The sequence below is a fragment of the Gossypium raimondii genome, chromosome 2 (genome assembly GCF_025698545.1).
Source record: "Gossypium raimondii isolate GPD5lz chromosome 2, ASM2569854v1, whole genome shotgun sequence".
Taxonomy (NCBI): Eukaryota; Viridiplantae; Streptophyta; class Magnoliopsida; order Malvales; family Malvaceae; genus Gossypium; species Gossypium raimondii.
In genome coordinates, this window is record NC_068566.1 from 6,077,058 (window position 1) to 6,093,125 (window position 16,068).

General features: G+C 33.0%; 1 protein-coding gene and 1 non-coding gene across 2 annotated transcripts; both read right to left on the reverse strand.

Annotated features, from left to right (window-relative positions):
• Positions 1–5,256: 5,256 nt before the first annotated feature.
• On the reverse strand, positions 5,257–5,363 carry LOC128039450 (small nucleolar RNA R71). Its single transcript, XR_008193954.1, has one exon. It is a non-coding gene; the product is annotated as a small nucleolar RNA R71 (small nucleolar RNA).
• A 4,635-nt stretch (positions 5,364–9,998) lies between these two features.
• Positions 9,999–15,243, reverse strand: LOC105789791 (calcium uptake protein, mitochondrial). The gene is made up of 4 exons (XM_012617146.2): positions 14,605–15,243; positions 14,439–14,506; positions 14,125–14,268; positions 9,999–10,100 (listed from the first exon to the last, which is right to left on the reverse strand). The coding sequence occupies exons 1-4, from the start codon at positions 14,819–14,821 to the stop codon at positions 9,999–10,001; spliced, it is 531 nt and encodes a 176-aa protein (XP_012472600.2). The 5' UTR covers positions 14,822–15,243.
• Between the last annotated feature and the right edge of the window lie 825 nt (positions 15,244–16,068).

The following is a 16,068-nucleotide window of genomic DNA, read 5'->3' on the forward strand; positions in this document are numbered from 1 at the left end:
AGTACTTGTTGAATTTATCCATGTGTATTGGATTTTATATGGGATTTACATGGCTAATATGTTGGTGAACATGTGTTTAGGCTTTTGGTCAAATTGGTTGGGATATATTATGTTTACTTACCTAAATTGTGGTTAAATGGTAAGTTAAATTCTGTGTTATACGAACTTACTAAGCTTAAATGCTTACTCTGTGTTATTTTTCGTGTTTTATAGTGATTCAGAAGTTAGTTTGGGTTGGAAGCTTGTCAGAGCTATATCACACTATCCATTGGCTCATTCAGTACTTTTGGTTGGCTATTTTCAGTTATAATGGCATGTATAGGTTGTTTTGGCTAAAATTGGCCTATATGTATTTTGCTGAGATTAGCCACTTGTTTGTCTTGTGTTTTGGTACATTTTAGTTTCTGCATATTTGTCTTATATGGTTGATGTGTGGTTGGTTTATGATTGTATGGTGAAAGATAAAATGTTAGCTAAATGTGCATTTTGTACATGTGTTTGTGATGTGAAGAATTGGTGATGAATTGGTACCTTGGTATGTAAGGTATATATATGTCTAAATATGTTAGTATTTGAAATGCATTTTTACACCAAATGGTATATTTTTGTAAATAAATGATTTGGTTTGAAATGATGTAAATTAGCTTGGTAAATTGATGGTTTATTTGGTTAAGTTATATATTTGAAAATACATGTTTGAATATTGTCATTTGAGATGCCTAAGGGCATATTGGTTGTATGTGAAATATTACATGTTTAAAACTTGATTTTGGCTTGTTTTGGATGCCTTGTTATGGCTTGTTGATGTGCATAATATTGAGTTTAGGTTGGTGCCAAGTTGGGTGAGAAATATGGCTTGGAAAATGGCATATTTTCGTCCATATGGACAGAGACACGGGAGTGTGTCTCAGCCGTGTGTGACACACAACCGTGTGTCCCCTGTAGCTTCTTAAGGGTACAAGTCAGTATGCTCATACGGCCTGGCACACGAACGTGTGGCTTGGCCGTGTGGCACAAGTCAGTGAGTTACACGGGCTAGGACACGGTCGTGTGTCCTTATTTTGAATGCCGCACCAAGGTGTCACTTGACCGTGTGAGTCACATGGCCTGGCCACACGGCCGTATAACCCCTACAGTGTTGAAAATTTTAAATGTTTTCGAAAATTTTTTTGAGTTTCTAATTTAGTCCCGACTTGTTTCTAACTCGTATTTAAGGCCTCAAGGGCTCGTATAATGGACAATGTGTATGTTTTGAATTGGTTTTGATATGAATATTGTTATGATATGAAATTTATGTCTGTTTGATTTGTAATATCCGGTAATGCTCCGTAACCCTGTTTCGGCAACGGATTCGGGTTAGGGGTGTTACAGTTACAATTTATGTCTTTAAACTGGGTCAATTGCGTATACTTAAGTAAGTTTAGTTGCATTTTTAGGACACTCTATTCATAATTTTCGTTGCTCTATATTAAGAAGATTTGATTGTGCTTAAAAGTTATTATATGTTGCTTTTACTTGTTTGCGGGAAGGATTTGTTTGGTAGTAATTGACAGGTGCAGGATGCGGAGAAAGACCGAGTCAATTCCAAGATGTGAATAAAGGAATGAAGGTTTGTCATGGCAAAAGGTTGGACAGTTTGCCAACACAAATGCGTGGTAATTCCAGGAAGACCGACTCAACACTCAACGCATAACAGTTTTAGCCCAACACTACTTGTACTAGAAAAATCTACCTAAAAATAGGATAAGATATCAGGGGTTGTTGGATTTACCCTAGGGAAAAAAACTTATAAAAAGCCAAAGAAGGTAACCGTAAAGAGTGTGGAGATCTAGAGGCAACAATAGAGGGTAGCAACTGAGTAGAGACGAACGGAGAAAATCGAAGGTAGTTCCTCTCAGCCACCACATGATACTGTGCTACTAGATTGTGGATTGACTTGGCGACAGCCATCTTTCTAAGTTTATCCATTAATTCTTCTTTTGTTCTCCCATGAATTGATTTGATTGAAATGATGTTGGGTGTTATTTTGAACTTGAATTTTAATTGTCAACCCATGAGCTAAATCTCATAGGGTTGGGATTACATGATGATTTTTTTTTCGTTAATGGTTATAGCATATATTTGATTTAATCTATAGTTTCATTTAATTATTTTTATTTCTCAATTGTGTGTACATTCTCTAGACATAAATGAGTGTACAGTATGCCCATAAACTAAATCTGCTTCTAAAACAGTTAGATTAGTTGGACTAGAATCAAAAGATACAAGTGGGTATTCGACCGGATACTTGCAGCAAACTCTAGACACAGAGCAACGTTTGTATAGAATGAAGACAAAGCAGGGCAGTGTACCATGATAAGGCCTATAGACACATGTTAAGTAACTTGAGATCTAACTCTCGAAAGAAGGTCAATTTAGGTCTCTTCTGAGCAGTAGATTGAGTATGATTTTACTGAGGCATTACTGAAAGTAAGGGCAGATTCTTAGTAATTCCATCCTTCCAAATCAACATCGTAGACCCTTAATCCTTTGCCGTAGTATCTTTTTCATAGTATTATTAGTTATTTATTTATTCACTCGCAAATTATTTACGTAATTATTCTCGTAATTTCCATTACATTTTTCCTCTTGCTTTGCCTTAGCATTTTTCAGTATTAGTCAATATACATTTTGCACATTACTGCTTTAATTTACCGCTGCATACTTAAGTTGGTGTCATAACATTAATTATAATTTGTTATAATAACTTGACCACTTTTGTAATGACCATATCGAGTACGAAATGCAGTTTTTGGAACATCACTTTCTTTTACTTTCAGCTGATAATACCCAGATCTCAAGTCAATCTTCAAAAATACCGAAGCACCTTTTAGCTGATCAAATAAATCATCTATACGGGGTAATGGATACCGGTTCTTGATCGTCACTTTATTTAACTGCCGATAATCAATACAAAGCCGCATTGATCCATCTTTCTTCTTAACAAATAACATTGGAGCTCCCCAAGGTGAAATACTCGGTCTAATGAATCCACGATCTAGTAAGTCCTGTAACTGCACCTTCAACTCTTTTAATTGTAGGGGGTTTTATGTAAAAATAAGCAGAAATGCTGTCGAAATTTTTTTTAAAAAAAATGAAACCAATTAGCATAAATTTATATGAATTTATAATTCTTTTATATATGTTCGTTATTTAATTAAGAATTATTTGTAAATTGTTTGATATGTCCGGTAATACCTTGTAACCCTATTCTAGCGACGGTTTGGGGTTAGGGGGTGTTACAATTGTTAGTATTAGAGCTTTACAGGTTTAGCCAATTCTCGGACTAAATCGAGCTCGGAATTGAGTCTAGAGGTACATGCCTTAATTGAGTCGAGTTGAGTCGGGATTTGGATGCTGATATATTTGTTTTTGTTTTATAGTTGAAAATGTCGAATGATTATAATGATTATGATAATGATAAATGTTATGTTATACTTGTGTATATATGAGAGTTAAATTTTGAGGCTTTACGACCTTCACCCATTCGCCTGTACAATGGAATTTACAAGAATTATATTCATTAAGTTTACAAGTGTGAAATTGAAGAGTTCAATAATAGAATGAATAATAATAAGGTCAGAGCTGAGGATGGGATAGCAAGTAAAGAGAGAGTTTTAGAAAAGATATCAATTTTTTTGAAGATTATTTGGGATCGCAATGTCGCTATTAAGGAAGAAGTTATTCACGAGTAATCGAGTTATTCGGGTATAAAATATAAAGAGCAGGTTAATCGTAATTTCTTCTGAATTGATTTCTTTAGTGATTGGGATAATATAAGATTATTAATGATTTTAGTAATCAGAGTGGGTTATTTATTGAAAAGTTAATTGAGTTATAATCAATGATGGAATCAATACATTTTGGGTCTCCACAATGGGTTTAAATTATCTAATTTCTTCTGGCTGGATAGGTTTTCAAGGTCTTCGTTCGAAGGTATTAGATAAGATGGTTCAGGTTCAGGTTTATAGATTGCAGGAGATGGCTCTGCTGCAATAAAGGATGAAGGATAATCCGTAGGCAACTGGTTGTTATGCATTTGAGTCTATTCTCAGGACCGGGAATAAATTTTGTGCATTCATGGGTAAATAGACGAACAGTCAGAATGAGGAATTCAATTTCTAGAAGATTTGATACAGAAATATATCTATTAGGTTAGTAGAAAACCAGTGTCCAGTCCAGCATCCAGAGCAATCCCGACCTCAGAGAAATTTTAGTGATGTACTTTTCTTTTGATATTGTGACATGTATCTAGGTGATATATCGATTAAAGTATGCTATGTATGTTATTTATTTGTGAATTAGTGATAAGTTATCCGATATGTCCGGTAATGCTTTGTAACTCGGTTCCGACAATGAATACGGGTTGGGGGTGTTACAACTTTTATACCTAATTCGATTCTTGTGGAGACGATCTCACTTATCATTTTATTACTTGATTTGACGTGTATACTTGCTCAATTTGCATACCATTTCACACGCAACAAGTTTTTAGCACCGTTGTCAGGGATCGGCAATTTGGTGAAATTTGGTTTTGTTATTTTACTTAATTCCATTAGTTTTATTTAACTTAGTTTAATTTAATTTCTACAGGTTTGCTATCAGTGCATGAGAAGAGGCATTCCTGCTAATAAAGAGTATCCTTTTGACCTAGAGATCAAAAGAATTTTACGAAGAAAGTAGAAAGAACTGCGAAAAATGGCTAGGAACGAGAATAATCCCGGTCTTAATGATAATCTGAATGGTCAATATACTAACCCTCCTATTCATAAGGTGATACCAGGTATGAATGATAATTTGAATGGTCAGGGCACTAATCTTCATGTTCGTAGCGTGATAAATAACTGAGATAGACCAATTCAAGAGCATGTTGTGCCAATTTTGGATGACTTGAATCCAGGGATAATCACACCATAAATACAGACTCAATAGTTTGAGTTGAAATTGGTAATGTTTCAAATGTTGGAAAGAGTAGGACAGTTTGGTGGATTACCCACTGAAGATCCAAGACTACATTTAAGACTTTTTCTAGAGGTATGTGACTCATTAAGACAATAAAGTGTTCCCGAAAACGCTCTGTAACTTAAAATTTTTCCATATACATTAAGAGATTGTACGAGAGCATGGCTAAATGTTTTGTCGTTAGGAACAGTGGTATCATGGAATGATCTTTGCCAGAGGTTTTTGCTACGGTGTAATCCACTAAATATGAATGTCAAGCTTAGAAATGACATCACATCCTTGCGATAATTAGAGGATGAAACGCTATATGAAGCTTGGGAACGATTTAAAGAATTACTTCAAAAATGTCTGATGCATGAATTTCAACATTAAACTCAAATGGAGATATTCTATAATGGGCTAAATGCACATACGAGGATAGTAGTTGATGCTTCTACCAATGGTACGTTGTTGGATAAATCCTATAATAAAGCATATGAGATTTTGGAAAAGATTGCCAACAATGATTATCAATATCCGACCACAAGAGTTGGGATGGGCAAGAGAGCTGTTGGTACTATGGAACTTGATGTAATCACTTCGTTTACAGCTCAAGTATCTTCTTTAGCTAATATGATCAAAATAATGAAAAGGACTACTGTATTCTAAGAGATGAAATCAGTTGAACTATCAAGTGTTTTTTGTTGTAAAGACCATGTTTTTTGACAAATGCTTAGTAAATCTAGCATTTGTGTACTACATGGGTAATTTTAACTAGGATAATAACCCTTATTCCAATACTTACAATCTAGGGTGGCAGTAGCATAAGAATTTTAGTTAAATAATCAAGGTGGGGGGAATCTAAACAATGTTGTGAGATAGAATGCCAACAGTGCACCCCCTGGTTATACTTAACCTATGCCAAGGCAAAATGTCCAATAAGGTCAATCATCGACTTCATCATCATCATCTATTAAAACCTTGCTGAAGGAATATATGGCCAAGAATGATGTTGTAATTCAGAGTCAAACTGCTTCCCTCTGAGCTTTTGAGAATCAAGTGAGGTAGATAGCAAATGCTTTGAATTCGAGGCCACAAAGAGTTTTTCCAAGTGATACTGAGAATTTAATATCATAAGGGAAGGAACAGTACAAGGCCATCACTCTTAGAATTGGAACTCAGCTTGATGACGTTGCTTAAGATGCCACGGCAGGAGAGGATAATTCGAATAACAACCATGTAAAGATCCCAGAGTCATCTGAAAACATACTGAACCTAAAAAGGGTAAGCAGCAAAATACTGTGGCAAAATCAGATCATGTTGTCAACGAAAATGCCACGACAAAATAATATCAGCAATCTAAAGGACGACCACCTCCACATTTTTCTCAGTGATTACAAAATTCTAATTAAGATATTCAGTTCAAAAGATATTTGGAGGTCTTGAAGCAACTCCATATCAACATATCAGTAGTACAAGCTTTGGAGCAGATGTCCAATTATGTGAAATTTATGAAAGATATATTGCCAAAGAAGCACAAATAGGGAGAATTTGAAATTATTGCTCTCACTAAAGGGTGCACAACAATATTGATGAATAAATTACCTCCAAAGTTGAAGGACACAGAGAGTTTCACTATTCCATGTTTAATTGGAAATCATTATGTTAGTAAGACGTTATGTGATTTAGGAGCAAGTATAAATCTAATGCATCTATCTATTTTCAATAAGCTAGGAATTGGAAAAACAAGACCTATTACGATTACGTTGCAACTGGCTGACCGATTCTATGCGCATCTGAAAGGTAAAATTGAAGATGTGCTAGTAAGAGTAGATAAATTTATCTTTCCTATGAATTTCCTTATTTTAGAATGTGAAGCTGACCAAGATGTGTCAATTATTCTTGGAAACCTTTTCTGATTACTGGAAGGATTTTAATTGATGTACAAAAAGACGAGTTAACCATAAGGGTAAATGATCAACAAGTTACTTTTGATGTATTTAATGGGCTGAAATGTGCTGCTGAGAATGAAGAATGTCATGCCATTGACTTGATAGGAGCAGTAGTGGAGGAAAAGTTCATGAGATTTTTCCACAACAATTCTAATAGTGATGAATATTCATTTAAGCGGAGACCCTTATGCCCTTTGCTAGAGCAAAATAGACCTTTCAATTTTGATGAAAAATCTTTGGTAGCTCAAGTATATTTGCATGGAGCTATTGATGTCAAGGACATGAAAACGGATGACATATTTAAAGTTAATAGACAATGCTTGAAGCACTACTGAGTGCTCATGTAGAGCGAGACAAATAGTCCATTGATTTTTGAGATGTTTAACTTCAACATCTTGAAAATTCTTTTTATTTTTATTTCATTTTCTCAATTTAAATTTCTCTTAATTATTTCATTTCATTTGTTTAATAAACTGCAGGAAGGGAATGGGTTGGTGATGCAGAGCCCATTAAGACGAATCCTGCCAATAAAGAGAATGCACCCAAAGCACCAGAGGAAGAACCAAAGAAAACAAAGCCTGTCAAGATTGAAACTAACCATGAGGACGAAAAGAAAGCAAATCCCCCAGTTGCACCACCAATGGACAGCATTGTGGCTATTCCACCTCTTTCTACTTAACCGATGACTAAACATGATCATGAGATCGATCAGATTATTGATGAACTCACCAGATTGATAATGAAGAGGAGGATGTACCACTTAATTTACTTAAAAGGCCGATGCGTTATAATATGAGTGCACGAAAGACCATTCACCATAATTAAAGTACCACCATTCAGTTCTAAGCTCGGGAAGTTTTTCTCCCTTTATTACATCTCATTGTGTACATATATATGTTCTTTCATTCATGATTCATATCTATACATGTATTGAGGATAATGCATCCCTTAGGTTTAGGGGTGTATTGCGCATCTAGACTGCATTAGATATTTAGTTGAACATGTTGTTTTAGTATTTTTCTGTTCATTTGTCATTCATTTTGCCATGGTACACAAGATTGCCAGGAATTGTTTACACTGTGATGAGTGTGTTTTTGTCTGTAATGTGCAATGAGTAGCTTAATTTTTTAATAAACTTAGAAAGTTGTGACAGTGGATTAGGTAATTTTAGCTTAAGATAGTTTACTTGTAAATTGATCCCTAAAATTAAAATGTCCTAATTGCAATTACAAATGATCTATAGTAAGTTTCTTTTAATAAACTTATAGATTCTTGAAGCTAAATTTAGTACAATGGCAATACTCAATCATGAATAAAGTGGCAATGTTTAAGAAAATTCAAGGAAAAAAATGCTATCAAATACTCCAATGCTTAGAATTGCCAAGTAAGTCAGCACCACTTTATTTGCTCCATCGTGTTGTTGACTAGAAATGTGAGTTCAAGTAAGTGTATGTAATAAAGAAAAGAAAATTAGGGGCACTCCACTGTAGTAATAGGCTAAGTAGCTTAGGAGGTAGTTGTTTGCTCCATCCATCTTTTTAGTCAAAAGCCTAAGCTTCATGAGTAAGTATTCAAATCATGACATGATTGAGTATTCGACAATTTAGTATATGCTCTATTGTCATTGTCGAGTCAAAGAATCATGTGACGAGTTGAATCCCCTAGTAGAAAAAAACAGGCATAATAAATGGATATTTATGTAATTGAGTATGTATAAGGCCAGATGAAAAAGGAAAAAAGAAAAGAAAAGATGAAAACAAAGTTATTTAAATTAGGAGATACTTGCTATAGTGAAAATTACATGAATACTTAGGATTTTTCTTTCTTTTAGAACAATATTTTTTGCACTGTCTTTGCTAAATAAGCTTATGAAACTTGATCAAATTTTTAGACATAGAAGATTGCTGAGAACTAAATACAAAAGGCTCTCTTAATGGTCTAATAATACAAAGGTGATTATGTTCTTATGACAATTCTTACGTTCATGCATTCATGCATATCTTGCTTGAGGACAAGCAACAACTCAGGTTTTAGGGTGTGATAACTCTTGAAAAGAGTTATAATTCATGCCTTTAGACTGGGTCAATTATCTGTACTTAAGTAAATTTAGTTGCATTTTTAGGACATTCCATTCGTAATTTTCATTGCATTATATTAAGAAGATTAGATTGTGCTTAAAAGTTATTATATGTTACTTTTACTTGTTTGCGAGAAGGATTTGTTTGATAATAATTGGTAGGTGCAGGATGTAGAGAAAGAAATAAAGGAATAAATGTTTGTCGTGGCAAAAGGTTGGACAATTTGCCAACACAGATGCCGTGGCAATTCCAGGAAGACCGAGTCAACACTCAACGCATAATAGTTTTAGCCTAACTCTACTTGTACTAGAAAAATCTGCTTAAAAATATAAGAAAATATCAGTGACTGTTAAATTTACCCTAGGGAAAAAGCTTATAAAAAGCCAAAAGAGGAAACCCTAAAGGGTGTGGAGATCTAAAGGTAACAATAAAGGGTAGTGGCTGAGTAGAGACGAAAGGAGGAAATCGAAGGTAGTCCCTCTCAACCAAAATAGGATACTGTGATGCTGGATTGTGGATTGACTTGGCGACAACCATCTTTCTAAGTTTTTCCATTATTTCTTAAGATGTTCTCTCGTGAATTGATTTGATCGAAACGATGTTGGGTGTGATTTTGAACTTGAATTTTAATTGCCAACCCATGAGCTAAATGTCATAGGGTTGGGATTACATGATAAAACTTTTATTTTCTTTAATGGTTGAAGCATATATTTGATTTAATCTACTGTTTCATTCAATTATTTTATTTCCCAATTTTTGCGTACATTCTCTACACATAGATGAGTGTGCAGTATGCCCATAAACTAAATCTAATTCTGAAAAGGTTAGATTAGTTAGACTGGAATTGAATGATACAATCGGGTATTCGACTGAATACTTGCAGCAGACTCTAAACATAAAGTGGCGTTTGTATAGAATGAAGACAAAGTAGTGCAGGGTACCGTGCTAAGACCTATAGACACAGGCCAGATAACTTGAGATCTAGCTCTCAAAAGAAGTAAGTCACTTTAGGTCTCTTCTGAGCAGTAGATTGAGTACGATTTTGCTGAGGCATTACTGAAAGTAAGGGCAGATTCTTAGTAATCCCAACCTTCCAAATCAACAACGTAGACCCTTAATCATTTGTCGTAGTATCTTTGCCATAGCATTCTTAGTTATTTATTTATTCGCTCGCAGATTATTTATGTAATTATTCTGGTAATTGCCATTGCATTTTTACTCTTGCTTTGCCTTAGCATTTTTCAGTATTAGTCAATATACATTTTGCATATTACTACTTTAATTTACCACTGCCTACTTAACTTGGTGTCATAACATTAATCATAATTCGTTATAATAACTTAACCACTTTTATACCTAATCCGATTCTTGTGGAGACTCACATATCATTTTATTACTTGATTCAACATGTATACTTGCATATTTTGCATACCATTTCACACGTGACACCCGTGTGGTACTGTTTATATGGTCATTAAATTTTGCACACAATTTCAATTTTTTACACAGCCTAAGTACACGGTTGTGTGACTTTAAGCTTAAATTATTGCATCTAGGTCTACACGACTTCAGTTAGTTACACAACTTGGCAACACAACCATGCGACTCCCTTCCACACGGTTTTAGTTCTTCACGCGGCCTAGGCACATGAATCTGTGACCCTTTTTTGCTGAAATTTCCCTACTTTTTGTTAAGTTATCAATTAAGTCTCTATTTCGGGTTGGTTTAAGAGCTTTCGTAAGCTTGTTTGAAACTCAATTTATTTTATAAATCATTTTATGCTCAGATAATAGAATATTTTATTTCTTATTTGAATGTTTAAATTTGAAATTGTACGTGATATGCTTGTTAATTGTTGTAGCATCCTATAACTCAGGTCCAACAACCAAACCAGGTGAAGGGTGTTACAATTAACCATAGGAGCTTTTGCTTAGTTTTGTGACAGGTTGAATGTGGTTGCATTTGAAGTTTTCCAACGAGTAAATGCAAAGAGAATATCAAAGGAAGTAACTGTTGTAAGTTGAGAAAAGTTGTTAAGCTCAACCAAATTCTGGTGATTAGTTATGAGTAGTTATCCCTTCTGTTGAAAATTCATTGTATATATATACATAAAAACTGTAATCTCAAGATAGAAATGTATGGAATTATCCTTCTTCTTTTATATTTCTAGTAAAGAATAAATCATGCCCATGTGGTTGGCACTGAGTCATTCAACCATTGTGCTACCTATTTAGTTATGTATGGGTTTTCAATGCAATCGACTCGAACTCCTAAGCTTGAATCAAACCAAGCTAAATGGGTAAATGGGTATGTACAAAATAAATGATCTAGTACTTTTGATTCAGCACAACAAAACGGACATATGATTTCAATCCTAGTGATTTTGTAATGTAGTTTTGATCTAACTAGTAGGCAGTTGTTGCAGAGTGTCTAGAAAAAAAAACTAGTAATTTAAGCTTCCACAACGTTTGCCAATTGATAGGCACATATGTTCTTGGTTTTGTCGCGAGATGTTGTTGTTGTAAGAACCTATAAACTTCCTTGACATTGAAATTCTCGGAGTAGTTGTGTTTCCATACATAACAATCCTCTATTTTCATTAGGGAAAATGCCCAAGAGAAAAGTTCAAAGGCCCAAGATTTGTGCAATTTCAATCGAATTATATTGTAGTTCCATATTACGAGATTTGCAGGTTGTAAATGACTAATAGGTAAACCTAGTAAGCTTTGACTGGGAGATTGCTTTAAGATGAGTCCATGATTGACCACTGAAACATTGTTACCATCCTAGATTTGAATATTTAATCATTTATAGCAAAGTTCATGACTACGCAGAAAGCTTTTTCAAGTCTAGGTATTTGTTCGTTTTGTTTGTACTTGTAAAAAATTTTGTTTCATGCAATATTTGGCCAATAAAGCAATCTGCATAAGGCCTTGTGGATTAGAAAGTATTTTCCATTCTTGGTTGGCTAAAAAAGCATAATTTATCATTTAGGAGCAACAGATGCCTAGACTTCTGTAATACACTAGGCTGCAGACATCATCCCATTGACATAGGTGTAATCCTTGTTTGTGGGGATCATGATCCCACCAAACGTACTATTTTGTTAATAGAGTTCAGTATTAATTTTGGGGACTATACACAAGATAAGGTATAAAGAGGTAGAGATGCCAATGTAGATTTGATAAATGCCAACAAACCTCTTGGAAAGAGCAGTTTAGTTTTCCACCTTGCTAATTTATAATACATGCGATTCAAGATCGGTTGGAAAAATTATTTTTCTTGTTCATAAGGCTTAAGTTAACTCCCAAATATTTGCTTGATTTTTCCACAATGTGAACTCCTAAAATGTTGTGAAGCCAACATCTTTTTTTGGCACCTCTAGATTTACTTAAGTACAACTCAAAATTGGCATGGTTTATTGTCAGTCCAAAAATTCGACAATAAGTGGTCAATAGTTGTTTTTATTCTTTTACAATTGCTTAAGTATGCATTAAAGAAAATGTACGAGTCATCAATAAACAACAAATGAGACACCGGTGGTGCATACCGACTAATATGAATTCCTTTTATCTCGGTATTTTGTTCTACTTGTAATACCATTAGTGGCAAAACATTTTGGCACAACAGAGAGATATGGAGATAACGAGTCACCTTGTCGTAGCCTTTAGTGAGATTTGAATTGTGTTGGCAAGCTACCATTGATAAGGACTTGATACAATACTGTGCTAATACACTAGTCAATTAATTGTTATGTTCCATTACTCGGAGAAATAAACTTTAGTTTATCCTATCATAAGCCTTTAGCATATTGATTTAAATTTTATATATTAAATTGCTAAATATTTTTCATATAATAACTTCAATTTGACCAAGAGATTGTTAGATAATTTATAAATATTAAATTACAACTTATATATTTTAAAATAATTTTATAATTTTTATATACTTTTGGGGAAAATAAATAAAACATTAATTTCTAAATAATACTTTAAGTTAATTATGTCATACATCCCCAAATAATGACCCTTATTATAAATTAGCCCCAAACTTTAAAACATTCTAATTACATCCCCAAACTATAATTGTTATATCCATAAGGTTATTCCACTACTAAAATCGTAAATTTAACTGTTAAATTAGGCATCGATTTCAATGCATAATTTAAAATGAAATTTTAAAGAAAAGAAATGAATATTGTCGAAATAGATGTTGTAAAAATTTTGATTTTTATGTTTCCAAAGCTTTTGCAAAAGCGTTACCATTCACTTTCTCCTTTTTTCGATTTACTTTATTTTTACTTTTTACTTTTTACTATTGAAAGTTATGTGCCTATGTTTTACTTTTCTTTAAAATTTTCATTTTAAATTATACCGCATAAAATTTGATGTTTCATTTAATGTTAAATTAATAGTCTTAATAATGGAAAGACTTAATTGATATAACATCAATTGTTTAGAGATATAATTAGAATGCTTTGAAGTTTAAGGACTAATTTACAACGAGGGTGATAGTTTGGAGATATCTAATGCAATTAAATCTAATCATTTAAACTTAACCTGAGTTGTTTAACTTTTTATTTCTAAAATGAATATAGTGAAAATAAATATTAATTTAAATCAGTAGAAACATTTCTATCACCGGTGAAGCAAAAGCTTGGAAAGAAACTCATCAAAGGATTCTTTTTGCTTCGATGGTTTGCCTATATTCCAATGTGCTTATGTCTGCCTGAGCCCCGATGCAAGTCCTCCTTACTTCACTTTTTTGGTGGTGAAGACTTGATTCAAACGAACACAGTTCCTTTCTTTCATATGGTTTGACTATCAATCAAGCACTCATATGATTTTCTTAATTTATATTTCTTAGGGTAAACTACCAAAATAGTCACTTTTGTTTACCTCAAATTACATTTTAGTCACTTATGTTTGAAATGTGTTACGTTTTAGTAGCTTACGTTATCATGTTGTAACCTTTTAGTCGTTAATTACAGTTAATGGTGTAATAGTAAGTTGGCATGACACATTTCAAACAAAAATTTAGGCTAAACTATATAATTGGTCCTCAATTTTTTCGTTTTGAGTAATTTAATTTTTTTCTTTTATGTTGTTTTTAACTTTCCTTTCCTTTGTCAAATAACCATCTCTAACAATGTGGGATTCAAATGAAGGAAAAACAAGAACCACAGCTTGCATTATATCAACTGGTCTCATGAACAATTCCCCTTTCGATATTTGAAAATAGGCAAAATACTCAAAAACCTACAAGCATGAAGAAACATGAAGACCCAACAAAGAGTAAATAACAACAATATCCATAAGATAACTTACAAAAACCAAATACAAATTACTAACTCAATGCAAAAGTCAGTATCTTTACAATCTAAAGGCAAGTAAACCAAATATAATCAACAAAGTATTCAACCATTTACCTTTTCCGGTGGACTCCGCAATCTTAATCGCTTCTCATAGTTAAAGAAAACTTTCCTTCTATACACCTCTACAATGGAAAATAAAATGTACCATCATTTTTTTTTCATTTTACTACTAATTAAAAGCAAAAAAGGATTGAGAGAAACTTGAAAGAAGAACAATAACCTCCCAAGATGAACTTAGAGTTATAGTCAGGAAGAGCTACTTTATGAAACATGGTTTTCGAACCATCGGTGGTAGATTCATCACTTTCCATTGACCATTTGGAGAAAGACAAAAAAGTGTTTATTGAAAAAAAGCAGAACCCCAATCCGAAGTTGAAGTTGAGTACCACCAGCAGATTGCACCTATGCTCGAACCAACAGCGATTCCAGAGACCCATTTTACGAAAGTGCTGGAAAATGAACCCTTTTTATTGTTGGGGTCGATGTTTGAAGCGTCGGTAAGAGGCAATGACAAGAATTGGCAGGTTAGGAGTCGTTGTTGGATAAGGGAGAGATGGAGCATCGATGGCGAGGATCGTCTTAGAGGGAAAAAGGAGGAAAACAGAGGGAGAAGCAAAAAAGAATGAAAAAGGAAAAAAAGGAAAAAGGAAAGCTAAAAAGAAATAAAAGAAAAAAAATTAAATTGCTAAAAACGAAAAAATATAGGGACCAATTGTATAATTTAACCTGGAATTTTCGTTTGAAATGATTATTTAACATGCCACGTCATCTTACCGTTACACCATTAACGACAATTAACAGTTTAGTGACTAAAACATAACATTTCAAACATAAATGACTAAAATGTAACCTTAAACAAACAAAAATGACTATTTTAATAGTTTACCCTATTTTTATTGGATTCTAAATGAAGTATTATCTTCTTTAGGAAAAAACACACTTACTCGTTAAAAATAAAATATTTTAAATATATAATTACTGATTTTAGCTTAATCTTAATTTTCCAAATTATTCCAATTTTTAATTAAAAAAGTTAGCATTAATAAACACATTTCAATTTAAAACATGATGTTTACTTGAAATTAAAGTAAGGAGAAATTATTTTATGAACTTTTCTCATCACATTATTTATAGTCACTTTTTAATTATTTATTATTTTAATTTTTTTTCATGTCATTTATACATAATTTTGGTAATCTTTTACTTTGAACCTTGAACCCATAAAAATTACAAAATTATGTATTAATGACATGAAAAGAATTACTGAATGCTATTAAATAATTTTTTACCTTGATCCCCAAGATCCGAGTTCGAGTTCGAGTTTCAAGGTTAAAAATACTAAAATTATGTATCAATGACATAAAAATTACTAAAATGTCATTAAATAATTGAAAAAGACCATGAATGATGTTGTGAGAAGGGTCCATAAAGTAATTTCTCAATGTAATCACAATATCTCACATGGAACAATTCTTATTGTTGAGTCAAAATAAAATTTTGAGTTAATTGTACTAAATATCCTTAAACTATAACCTTTCTAAATTAATTCTTAAATTTCAAATAATTTTAAATAAAATTTTAAATTATTGAGATTATATCAATTAAGTCCTTCGTTATTAAAATTATTAATTTGACTATTAAATGACACGCAAAATCTTACGTGATATAATTTAAAATGAAAATT

Excerpts from the sequence above, each read along its gene's own strand:
- LOC105789791 (XM_012617146.2), bottom strand. The coding sequence starts at position 14,821 with ATGGGTCTCTGGAATCGCTGTTGGTTCGAGCATAGGTGCAATCTGCTG. Across the intron at positions 14,269-14,438 it reads TGCGGAGTCCACCGGAAAAG|GTTTTTGAGTATTTTGCCTA; the intron begins GTAAATGGTTGA and ends TCATGCTTGTAG. Across the intron at positions 10,101-14,124 it reads ATTTGACAAAGGAAAGGAAA|GTTGGGATTACTAAGAATCT; the intron begins GTTAAAAACAAC and ends TTGATTTGGAAG.